General features: G+C 37.0%; 2 protein-coding genes across 2 annotated transcripts in view; one reads left to right on the top strand and one right to left on the bottom strand.

Annotated features, from left to right (window-relative positions):
• The window catches only part of LOC126384004 (complement factor B-like), a 19,642-nt gene extending 17,603 nt beyond the window's left edge, over positions 1-2,039 (bottom strand). Inside the window, exons 1-2 of the mRNA XM_050034807.1 lie at positions 1,956-2,039; positions 1,454-1,518 (exon numbers count right to left, since the gene is read on the bottom strand). Of these exons, the coding sequence (XP_049890764.1) occupies positions 1,454-1,511 (58 nt within the window). The 5' untranslated portion in view covers positions 1,512-1,518; positions 1,956-2,039. The remainder of the gene's footprint in view (positions 1-1,453; positions 1,519-1,955) is intronic.
• A 2,653-nt stretch (positions 2,040-4,692) lies between these two features.
• chek1 (checkpoint kinase 1) lies at positions 4,693-12,524 on the top strand. The gene is made up of 14 exons (XM_050040319.1): positions 4,693-4,827; positions 5,130-5,195; positions 6,541-6,655; positions 6,947-7,055; positions 8,525-8,589; positions 8,669-8,738; positions 8,835-9,023; positions 9,531-9,635; positions 9,724-9,807; positions 9,884-9,962; positions 10,051-10,216; positions 10,367-10,498; positions 10,683-10,784; positions 12,056-12,524. The coding sequence occupies exons 2-14, from the start codon at positions 5,131-5,133 to the stop codon at positions 12,149-12,151; spliced, it is 1,377 nt and encodes a 458-aa protein (XP_049896276.1). The 5' UTR covers positions 4,693-4,827; position 5,130; the 3' UTR covers positions 12,152-12,524.
• Positions 12,525-12,711: the final 187 nt, after the last annotated feature.

Here is a 12,711-nt window from a genome sequence, read left to right as displayed (position 1 = left end):
CTGTAAAGCCCTGTGAGGCAAATTGTGATTTGTGATATTGGGCTTTATAAATAAAATTGATTGATTGAATTGATTGATTGATAAAAAAGGGCCCCTTCAATACATAGGTCTCCATAGGATTTGGGCTGTGTTGCTGCATTGTTAAAAAGTTAACATACATGTGGGCTTAAGACACAAGTTGTTTTTATTATTTACATTTGCCTACACATTCATATAAATAGTGTTGAGGCTTTAATGAAAATTACATTTAAATTGTTTAAAGCTGGCACTATAAACGGTGCATAAAATAATCTAAAAAAACATTGAAGTGATGAATTTATCCCTAAAAGCGTCCTGGATAAATAAAAATCACCACAGTAGTCTTTGGAGAACAAGTTAATATTTACCTTCTGTGCACCAATTCCTTGATAGTAAACTTTGTCCCTTTTTCAGTTAAAATGTCCCCACTGATTGGCTATTTAAATGAATATTAGCAAAACCAACTTCATATGTTTAATATCGAAAATTCATCACTATGTAGATTCTGCAATGAGGAAGAGGAAGACCAGCTGCATTTGTTTTTCTACTGCCCTTATGTTGCAGGTTTCTGGAGTGATATCCAAGGCTGGCTCGGGCCTCTCAACATTTCTTTTGAACTAACACCTTTTTATATATTTTCATTTAAAGCTCAATCAAGAACAAAATTTAAATTTTAAGTTTCCTGAAAAATACAGTGCAATGACAGTGCAAAACAATTATTTTTACAAACCATTGTAAAGTACAACATAACATGAAATGGGAGAATTTGCTCTAATGAAAAGTGGAACTATATAAATCTATAATTACAGTCTACCTGTCATATAAACTTCATTACATTTTTTATTTTTATTTTTATTTTTTAGGTTTATTTTATTTTTAATTTGATTTAATTTAATTTAATTTAATTTATCTAATTTTATCTAATTGTATTGTATTTTGTTTTACTTTACTTTATTTACTAGTGCTGTTAACTTAATCATGTGATTTACTGATTTGATCCCACTGTCTTCTATTTGTCTTTTCTTTTTCCACTTTGGTCTGTGTAAGTCTAACATTTGTTTGTTTTTGTTTGTGTGACCATATTGTCATGTTGTGATCTGTGCTTTGTGCATTATTATTTGCCTGTAATTTAAAATAAAAATAAAATAAATTAAAACAGCACATATTAGGAACATGATTTTCTCTTAAATTCAAACAAATAAACCAGCAGCAAAATCTCATCTCGGAAAAGCAAATATTTGACCAATTAGACAAAATTGTCTTGAAAAAAATTAAGTTGTGAATTATTTAAAAATATGTTCGTAAAGGACTGAACATTTACAGTTTAGTATGTGTAGCTATCTTACAAAAGTCAGCTTGACTTATATAGTAAATAAAAATACATGGACATGGACATGGTCAAAATTACATATAGAATATTATAAAGGTAGCTTACCCATACAGAGGAGACATGAAAGTGCAGCAAGCCAACTCCAGTGCACAGAAAATCCCATGCTGAACCTTAAACCAGGGAACGAAAAAATGAGAGGATTTCCGAGGAGCAGTACATTTATTTCAAAGTGGATGTTGGAAAGAGGGACCAGATTAACAAAGGCCATCCTGGTACTTATTAACTTCAGGACAAATAAAAGGAAATCAATAGTGTGTGTGTGTGTGTGTGTGACAGAAAACATCCGAACAAGTTCTCATAAAATTTCTACTATTGCGTTAGACCTTAATAATTTAAATAATTCAGTTTCAGTTTCCACTCGACTAACGAAGACAAAAACAATAGTCTTTTCATTAATTATATTACAATAATTAGGAGTACTTTTTAAATGTCAAACAATATAAGCAAAAAAACTAAGAGAAAAGAAATATTATTAGGTCCTTATTACCAATTCATGACCGTCCTCCTCAAAGACTTGAAACAAGTCAATAAATACAACAAAGTTTACCTGTTGATTTTGACTGTTGTAGTTCAGATGACTCTTGTTTGTGTGTCTTCACTTTAAATAGGCCAGTTTTGAGCCTGGATTTTCCACCGTGTGTACACACCCGGCCACATGTTGCATAAAACAGTCAACAGTAACAGTAAATAAAAAGTAATTGTGAAACCAGCCAACCTGCATCATTTCCCAAAACCTGCAGGCACTGTTGAGCTTTACTTATTGACACATTGATGTGGTTATTGATTGCACACTCAGTCATACCAGAGTGTGGTTTAGCGGTAGCTCACCCTGACCATTACAGCCATTTCACTGACTGTTATTTGTTCGGTTACTAATACAGCGTACCGATTTATACTCTTTAAATCTATCAAAGGTGTGACAGACTCTCTGTGAAAGCACTGTGGCAGTAGACAACATGTACAAAGTTATTTACAGTTGTTCTGAGTCTCTTTTTGTGGTCATTTTGCATTGTTTGTGGTAGTTTGTCAGCAGCTCGGTGACAATTAAGTGGCTGCTCACCTTCTAATACATGTTGATTTGTTAAATTGTGAACTAGGAAGGACACTCACTTCTAAAGGGATAAAGTTTTCCTTTCTTAGCACTTGCATTTTCCCTGATTTCTGGCCAATATGCCAATTTTACTCCCAGTATAATCTGATAAACTGATTATTATGAAATTTACACATTCATGCTTCCAAGGGCGCCACCCTCTGGATATAACCATACTGCTGGTGTACTCTTACAAAGTCATCATATTGCCAAAGTCTCCAACATTACTGAAGCATGTAATAATAAAGTCTATTGGAGCCTTACACTTTAAGGCACTTGGCCTTTTGGTACCTAAGAAAGTAACACATTCAGAAGATTATGCAGATGGAGGTTTTGGGCCTTTTATATTTATTATTGTTTTGTTTTTTTTAATTTTATTTTAGTTGTTGATCATGGGTGCTATTTAGATATATTTATTTCATGCATGAATTATTACGACCCCAGTCAAGATTTTTCTTCTTCAGTTTTTTTTATTCCTCTTCAGGCATGAAAAAGAATTATGAAGTTAATTTTTTTAAACATACAAGCATAGCAAGTTTCAAACTAAAAAGATATATAAATCAATCAAAAATTGATATATATAATATGAAACTATAACAATATATTTTAATGCTGTTAAACCAGTGTGTTTACATTTTTAAACAAATTCTAATACTGTTTAATGCCATACAAAGGCACTGAACTTTGCTCCTGACTTCTCAGCTTCTCCCCTCTCTCTTTCTACTCCTCCCTTCTGTACCTACCTTCCCCTCTCCCTCTTTCAGATCCTTCCTCTTCACTCCACACCCCCCACACACCTCCTCCTGCTGAACTATATCATTTTTCCAATTTAACATTTTCTGCAAAAATAACAAGAATATTGTCAGAATATTGTTTCTGTCACAAAAACTATAAATTACCTTCTAATGCATAAATCAATTGATTTACAGCCCAAAAAAAGTTACTGCAGACAAAGTATTTTCAACAACAACAACAACGTTGCAGTAATAGTTTAAATACAGCCAGCGATGCATGATGCCCAGTTAAGTGGACAGGTGATCGCAATTTTCTCACAACATATAATCAATATTTGGATAATTTAACAACTGTACTACTCCTTAAATGTTACTTGATTTTTTTTTACAGATTTTACTTACCTTCCAGGGTCTCCAATTATAGAAGGAATGGCAAGATATTCTTGAGCTGCCCAACACTTCTTGCATTCGATCGGCCATCTTGGTTTTGAGAGATTTGTCTTGCACTGACAACACCTGGCCAGATGCTCAAAACCCATGAATATACAAGAAAATGGCTTTTCTGTGCAATAATCAACTGTGCATCACTCTGGCATTAATATTGCATTTATAGTGTACATTTCAACTATTATTCTTTCATTCTTGTTTATGCTATTCTTGCATATTTGTTTTAACACACATAGATCCAAATTTGTGTAGCTATTCATGTTTTTTATTTGCACTGTGAATAATATATTGTAGTATGACGATGCACATATTTGAACATATCTCTTATAGTTCTTATTTTTCTTTTTTCTCTCCATATATTCTGTTATATATTGTAGCATAATGCATTAAAAAAATTCTCCATGCACATGTCTAGTAAAAGAGCAACTGTAAGGTAACTCATTTTACCTCCAGGGATCAATAAAGTATTTCTGGATCTGAATTGTTGTGTAATGTATTATATGGTGACTACACATTATGATCATGATTTGCTGACAAACGGTTAAGACCCACAAAATATATATCTTTAATTTAATTTAATAAAATTTAATTAAAAAAAAATTCCAACTTTATTTATTAGTATTCACAGTCGAAAATGAAACATTACATATACATAGATACAAGAACAAACTTTTCTCCCACCCATCCCAGGGGACAAGCAGAAAAAAAAATAAAAATAAAATAATAATAATAATAATAATAATAATAATAATAATAATAATAATAATGAATGTAATGTAATTTTAATTAATTATTTTTATTTTCATTTTATTTTGTTTATTTATTTATTTTTATTTCTATTTTATTTTTATTTCTATTTCTATTTTTCAAGAGGATTTCTCTCATGTTTGGGCAGGGCTGTGTGGAACAATGTGATTTTCCTTTGCCAGCAGGGGGCGACAGAGCTGCACGCGAACCAAGGAGGGGCCGAGAAGAAGCGGAAATGACGAAATGGCGGAAATTACCGTCGATAAAAACAACAACGCGCCAAATTTGTGCTAAATTCACTGTTGTCACTGCCACACAGTCCACGGACTCATGAAAAACTTTGTCTAATCTTTATTAATACATTTAGGAAAGGCTGCTGGCTGAGAAAATTAGCTGTGCAGGTAAGAAAGTTATTTAACTACGAGTCGACGAAGTTACATCTCGTGTTGCAACTTGTTTATTCTTATTAATGTGTTTAGCTTCGAGCATCATGGTGATTAATGACATTTAACAGCGCTGTTAAGAGTCTGACAGATAAAACGGTACATAATATAATTATAACATAATTAGTTACACACTGTGTACGACGGACAGCATTTACCTGAAGTTAAATAAATTAAATGTTTGTCTGTAATTTGCGTTTATGAGTGTATGTGTGTGTTTTTCTGTGACAGCCTGACAGTGACTGTGTTTGTGTTCGCAGCATGGCTGTGCCTTTTGTTCAAGACTGGGACCTGATTCAGACTCTGGGAGAAGGAGCCTATGGAGAGTATGAAGCCTCCTTTATCATTAAAAAACAATCAATAAGCAAACAAAAAGCATTTAATGTGGAAATACAGCACGATTAACATGTCATGGTGTAGATGTATAGTTAAAAGCATCTACACTCAATTAAAACAAGAACCGAAATAATGTATTTAAACAGCCATAAGGGTGGCAGAGTGTCCAAGTTTAACGTCTTTTGCAGATTATTCCATGTCTAAGGTGCACTGCAAGATAATGACTTTATTCCTAGGCCAGTTCTGATTAAGGGAATGTGAAGCAACAACCTATTCTGTGTATGAGTACCAAGATTACATAAGGTCAGAGTTAAAGATAATCCTTTATTAGTCCCATGACAGGGAAATTTGCATCATTTCAGCAGCTAAGATGGTGCGAACTAGATGCTTCAGTAGCAATAAAAAGTATGCATTGGTAAAAAAATAAAATAAACACAGATCAGTCCAATAAGTAAACAGTAAAAGCAAAATATAATAAATTGACAGGCTGATGAATGTTGGAAGTATAGGTACTGCACATTTTAGCGTAGTATTGCACCTTAGTGATGATTGTAAACAGTAGACTAAAAGCAAGATATGAGAAATAAATAAACTGCTGAATGGCTAGATTCACATTATTGCACATTGGTACATACTGATATTGCACAGGAGTGATAATTGATTGTTGGTAGTCAGTTTTTTGTACTTGAAGTCTGCTGGGAGCAGTGGTGATTGTATAGTCTGACAGCAGCAGGAAGGACCTACGGTAACGCTCCTTCAAACACCGTGGGTGAAGCAGCCTGTCACTGAAGGAGCTTGGGATGGGATGCATGGGGTGGGACATGTTGTCCATAAGGGATGAAAGCTTAGCTATTGTTCTCCCGTCTCCCACCACCTCCACTGTGTCAAGGGAACATCCCAGGACAGAGCTGGCCTTCTTAACCAGTCTGTTAAATCTCCTCCAGTCAGATGTCGAGATGCTGCCGCCCCAGCAAGATGGCTGATGCCACCACAGAGTCAAATCAATGTCATGTACAGTTACTTTTTACACACAGTTCAGTCAGGTGCCCCTGCTCATGTGATGCCATGCAGCAAATTTGACCCTAACCTCATGTTTTTACTGCAAGAGTTGAAATCTGCTGCTGACTGCAGACTTTGTTATCTGTTCCTCACATGATACTCCCCCTTTGTCTTGGAGAACATGCACTTGCTCTCCCAGTTAACACAAGTATACCTTTAATACAGTATAATGTTGAAGTCTGATATGCAACAAACACTTGGTGACTTTCCCACATTTGACATTCCCACAAACCGACAGATTTCACCTCTTTTGTGCTCTGCTCCGTGCTTTTGCAGAGTGAGGCTGCTGGTGAACAGGCAGACGGAGGAGGCGGTGGCAGTGAAGGTGATCGATACCTCTCAGGCTAAAGAGTGCGCTGAAAATGTCAAGAAGGAGGTCTGCATCCATAAGGTGGGTCATTCACCTGTAGTACAGTCAGTATGACCTTAAGTATGAAAGGATAATATAGGTATTATTAACTGAAACAGAAAGGCATTTGTATTTGCTAGCTAATGATATATACATGAGAAAATCACCTCTTGTCCATTTCATAGAACTGCATGTAATAATTTTAACTGGAGCTCAAATGTGACTTTGTAATTTTAACTTGCATGTATCATTCAGCTGTAGCTAAAACCTCTTAAACTGTTTCTTAATTAGAAATGTTTAAATGTGAACAAAGTGACATTTGCTTCTGTTTAGATGCTCAACCACCAAAACATCGTACGTTTCTTTGGCCATCGGAAGGAAGGTACGACTATGTACCTCTTCCTGGAGTACTGCACCGGCGGAGAACTGTTCGACCGAATTGGTGAGAATTGGTCAATCATTCAGTCTTCTCTTTAAACATGACAACTGTCATACCAGAAGTCACAAGTATTCAGTTTTTGACCCTCAAATACATTTTAAAGGGAAAATTTATTTTCGTATTCTTGAACCTGGACTCTATTTTCCTGTGTTTTTGTGTCGAAGTGATGAATGGAGACCACTGCAGCCAGCAGCCACAAAACAGGCTGCAATGTAAACCCTACAGGGAAATGTGCATTGTCAGCTTAGGTCCATTAAAATGACTGTTTTTGCAACTGACAGGCTCAAATTGTTACTGTTAAGTGTCAACATTATGGAAAGGTCACTACAGAGAAATAAAAATATGTTTTGTTTTTGTTGTTGTTGTTGTTGTTTTTGTTTTTAAGATTAGTTTTGGCATTTTACCTTCATTGGATAGGACAGCTGTCAGAGTGAAATGGGGTGAAAGAGAGGGGATGACACTCGGCAAAAGGCAGTGGGTTGGAAATGAACGTGAAGCCGCTACTGGGAACCCTAAAATGTTTTTTAAGATAACACTGAGCTATGCTCTCCATACTGTAACACAACAGACTCTTTCTGGCACTCCTCTCTCCAATTCTCAGTAATGTTTTCATTGTTGTTCCTCCTGCAAAAAGGCACCTCGCACGAGATTTCAAAATGAGTTTTCTTCTTTAGCGAGACTTGTTCACAGTAACAAACAGCGAAAGGTTAAAGAAAAACATTTGATTTCTCTGTAGGTTCCTCTCCATTACGTTGTCAGACGCTTATAATAAGGATGTGAGCCTGTCAGTGGCAAAAACACTTTAACTGACGGTGCACAATTGCCCTTAAGGATTACATCACAGCCTGTTTTGCCACTGTGGCTGCAGTGGTTTCTCTAAATACTGGACCAATGTCAGAAATTGTTGTATCCATTAGTCACTTAGAAAAGAAAGCATGGGAAAATGGGTCCAGGCTGAAAAATGCTAAGTTTCCTTTTAAGCTCTCCAGACATTTACATTTTCTTTTCTGTGTTTAATTTAACAGTTATATTCATTATAAAAACATTGGATTAGAAAAGCCTAGGATAGCCAAATAGCCTCAATATTAAAAATTGTCCACACAAACAAAAGTAATTGTGATCCAACTCTTTAATTCAATCCAAGCCAAAAGTCTTCTGCTAATTAGGATGTTTATTTTTTAATAAATGTAATTCAAAGTATACTTGACAGTTGGATGGAAACATAGCCTCTTATTTTTGTCCTCTGTTTTACTCTTCAAATTAAAATGCATTTACATAGCCAAATTGGAAAAATGACAAACAGTATTGGCAGTGGATCACATGACTGGTTGATAGTTGATATTCAATAAAAGGCTGATAGCCTGATGCATTACTCTGCTGCTACTTTCTAGAGATGCTGTTTATTTATAGGATGCTGTGTGTTTGGATAGTGGTTAGTCATTCAAGTTATTAAAATGTTCTTTTTGTTTTAGAGCCTGATGTTGGGATGGCAGAGAAAGATGCTCATAGATTTTTCCAGCAGCTAATAGCAGCTGTGGTGAGTGAAGTCAAATCTGTGTGTTAATGTTTCTGCACCTGATTCTGCTGTTATTAAACTCTCAGTTGCACTTCTGCAGGAATACCTCCACTGTAAGGGCATCACCCACAGAGACATAAAGCCAGAGAACATTTTGCTGGATGACAAAGGTGAGGAAATACAGTGTGTATCGAGAAGGTAGAAGGAATAACTCTAGTGTGCATTTATTATTATAATAACCATCATCTGCTGTTCTCTACCTTTAGATAACCTGAAGCTGACAGACTTTGGCCTGGCCACCATGTTTCGCTTCAAAGGACGAGAGCGTCTTCTGAGTCGACTCTGCGGGACTCTTCCCTACGTGGCTCCGGAGCTTCTCAGCCAAACAGAGTACAAAGCTCAGCCTGCAGATATCTGGGCCTGTGGGATCGTTCTCACTGCCATGCTGGCTGGAGGTAAGATCACAAAGTCTGAGGCTGTGTCTGAAATCATTCACTCATCAAGTACTCCCTGCTCACTGTCTGTACAGAGTGCTATGCAGAGGACTATACAGTGAGCTCATAAACTAAATGAAAACACACTTTTGGACATTACTGGGACACAATTAAAACGTGCCAGATCAACGTCGGCTGATGGACCATCCATAATAAATACCAACATGTGTTTTCATAATAAATACATGATAATATACTGAGCATATTTTCCAAAATATGTTTGTGTTGTGATACACAGCTCTGATCACATTAAGCATTATTTTTATGCCACAACTCATCGATTTTTTTTTGTGCCTTTCACATGGTCGATATGCATCCCTACTTTCTACATGCATGAAGGAAATTTAAAACATGCTAATGAACTGTCCTGCTTCTTCTCCTTGCATCTTCAGGTATTGCAGAAGCATTGTCTGTTTGCAGTTATAGGTGGGAACGTTTGTCACTATCTCTGCGTTGCTTCTTTTCCAGAGCTGCCGTGGGACCAGCCCACTGAGAGCTGTCAGGAGTATTCAGACTGGCTCCAAAAGAAAACATACCTACCTCCTTGGAAGAAAATACAACCAATGCCTCTTAGTAAGCCACAGATTATTTAAGTTTGAATACTATATTTTTGACTTAGTCTTGGAGTTTTATTTGACTCACATTTAACCTCTCTCTTCAGGTTTGTTGTCCAAGTTGCTGCTGGCCAGTCCAGATGGTCGCATCACCATCGCTGACATAAAGAAAGACCGCTGGTTCACTCAAGGCAAGTCTCAATGTCAGTATCAGTATTAGTGTATATTGTGTTCACTGGACTGATGTCTGTCTGTGTGTCTCTGCAGGGTCAAAGCAAACACCTCTGGGCTCAGCAGGAAACAAACATCTTCGATCAGACGTGGGGCAGATATCCCGAGCCAACAGGTCAGAGCTTTGTGTCTTTAATATTTTAACTCAGATGTGTGTTTCTGTTTGTGCCTGTAATCTTAAGACCAAATTTCTCCCTCTGCAGTGATGACAGAAATGTTTCCAGCTCTCAGCCTGATTTTGCAGCAGGTGGCTGGGAAGCCATGTTGATCATTGGCCAAAGTGACGGCCAAGTCAGCTTCTCTCAGCCGATCAAGCCGGAGCACATGCTGCTGGGTAGTCAGCTGCTGGGCACACCTGGAGCCAGTCAGGTAATTCACATACATACAGTGCAACATCAGTTTGTAACCTCTTTATATAATGTATCTCATAACGTGTGTGAGCTTTATGAGAGAGAGTTTACGAAATCCTACCTTAAAACGCTAATGCATTCATACTGACTCTGTCCTTTCTGTGTGTAGTCACCTTGGCAGAGATTAGTGCGGAGGATGACTCGTTTCTTCACCACTGTGAATGCCGAAGTCTCCTTGACTGCCCTGACGGACGCCTGTGACAGCCTGTCACTCGGCTTCAAACTCACCTGCACCAAACAGGTACATCTGTGCTCGAGTATACAGGATTCAAAACTTAACAGAGGTTAAATACACTCTTTAATGGGTAAAGAAAACACCGTCTGCACCACACAGCCAGACACAGCAGGGTGACCACATAAGCTTCCTCCAGCTGCTACAGACCATAATACACTTGGGTTTTAATCTGCCTCTTTCTGCCTTTTAGGTGACGGTGAGCACGCTGGACAAACGCAATAACAAACTCATCTTCAAAGTCCACTTGCTAGAGATGAATCAGAGAGTGCTGCTGGACTTCAGACTGTCTAAGGTGAGTTTTAGCTTTTCAAAATGGTACATGTGTGTCTAACATGAGTAATCCATTACCACATTAAAACTGACACTAAAGTCTGAGACAGTGACGTGTGTTATTGAATATGGAAGAAGTATAGACACAGCAACATCCTGTTGTTGAGAAAAAGTAACAGAGTTTTGGAGGATTTATCCAGTCAAACAACTGCAGTGCAGATGTACCAACATGTCCAACACCGTCATCATCCGATATCAATATACATTTTTCTTTTAACTCAAGTACAAGTCTTGGTGGAAAACATGCTGCATCTTTAAGCCGTATTTATCTTTAGGATGTGGTTTTCAAACCGTGTGTGTTGGAGGCAGTCAGTGTACCTTATCGCAGATTGCTGTTCAAAAATCACACCTTCTCAGACTCATAGCTCAGTCAAATCTGAACACAGGCATAACTCGCATATTTTTATATTCAGTTACACTCCCCAAGGATAATATTATGTTTGGAGTCCTTTGTGAATACCGTAAACATTCATTAATCTGCTCAGAAATCATACAAAAAAGAAGCTCCTTATAACTCCAGAACTTGCCTGAGAATCATCACGGTTTTAAGTTTTCTTTGGTATTAAAGTAATTCAGTGAAAGTTGTGTGTACATCCATGAGTAGGTTGCAAAGACGAACTGTTAATATTATATTCGGCATGTTTTTAATAATGCTAGTTAGCCAAAATGTAAACAAATGTGGATTAAAACAAACGAGGTTCAAGTTGTTGTCCCCAGTGAACACTCCTTGGCAGTGTGACAAGTTAAAGGCTTTGAAAACTCCTGACTAAGGCAATTAATTAATTAAATGTATTTATATATAAAATTAAGCTGATTCAAGTGGTGTAGTGCAATGGAAAACAACTTGACAAAATGGCTATTTAAGAATTGGATCAGTGTTGAGAGAAGATAAAATGGCAGCAAGTGCCAGTGGACATTAGCTTTTTGTCAGCCAGCTGAAAATATACACTTATACTTTATAGGCTTACATCCCTGTGGGTCCATGTAGCACTGAAGAGGTTACTATTAGTCCACGTGATTTCATGTTTACGCCTCTTGGCTCAAATGTAAAAAGTTTTAGTTTGATGACATAATGTACTCTTTATTTCCCCCTTTGGTCCAAACCAAGGGAGGGAAACTAAACTTAAAGAACAACATAAATAACCTGGAAGAAGAGCTGAAGAGTACATTATAGCTCATTGTGCAAGTGCAAGTTATCTTCAGGGAGATGTTGATGTGTGTCTCTGTTTCCAGGGTGACGGTCTGGAGTTTAAACGTCTCTTTGTGAAGATAAAACACAAGCTCGGGGACATCATCAGCACTCAGAAGATTTTACCCCCCATCACATGAGCGGCCACTACAAACACACTTTGACGGACATTGTAGGGAGAACCTGTATATATTTAGCTGTTCTATTGCTAAATGTATTCTGATGTTCTCTTTGTGTGTGTGTGTGTGTGTGTGTGTGGACTCTCTTGTACTTCTATCCATGTGAAAACCTATTAAGTGTTAAGATGCCAGGAGGGAGGGCAGTTTTTTTTAAAAAAGCTGGGTTAAGTCATCACTCTTTTTAAGAAGTTAGTTATTAAGTTTAGTGTTACAGTGATGATTGTCAAAGGAAGGTTCACGTAGAGATAGAGGCAAGTGTGTGTGTCTGTGTGTGTGTTTTGTTCTGATTATGTTTGACATGATACAGTCCAAAGATGTGAATAAATTATTAAAAGACCAAGAAACTGTCCTGCGATAACTTATGCACATAATAAGGATACATAGATATTCAGTATCCATGCATGAAAGCCTTTCTGTGAAATTGTTATGTAAGGAAACAGCAGGTGGTGTTCAAGCCTTTTAGATAAGCTGCTAACAACAAAAGTAAACTAAAACAAAAAAAGAAACACTCCTGTTGGCTG

Source organism: Epinephelus moara, chromosome 3 (assembly GCF_006386435.1).
Source record: "Epinephelus moara isolate mb chromosome 3, YSFRI_EMoa_1.0, whole genome shotgun sequence".
Lineage (NCBI taxonomy): Eukaryota > Metazoa > Chordata > Actinopteri > Perciformes > Serranidae > Epinephelus > Epinephelus moara.
This window is presented reverse-complemented; position numbering and strand designations above follow the sequence as displayed.

Bases quoted from the DNA above. Each gene is read 5' to 3' on its own strand.
- chek1 (XM_050040319.1), top strand. From the start codon at position 5,131: ATGGCTGTGCCTTTTGTTCAAGACTGGGACCTGATTCAGACTCTGGGA. The intron at 6,656-6,946 runs GTGGGTCATTCA...GCTTCTGTTTAG, and splicing joins AGGAGGTCTGCATCCATAAG to ATGCTCAACCACCAAAACAT. The intron at 9,808-9,883 runs GCAAGTCTCAAT...GTGTCTCTGCAG, and splicing joins AGACCGCTGGTTCACTCAAG to GGTCAAAGCAAACACCTCTG.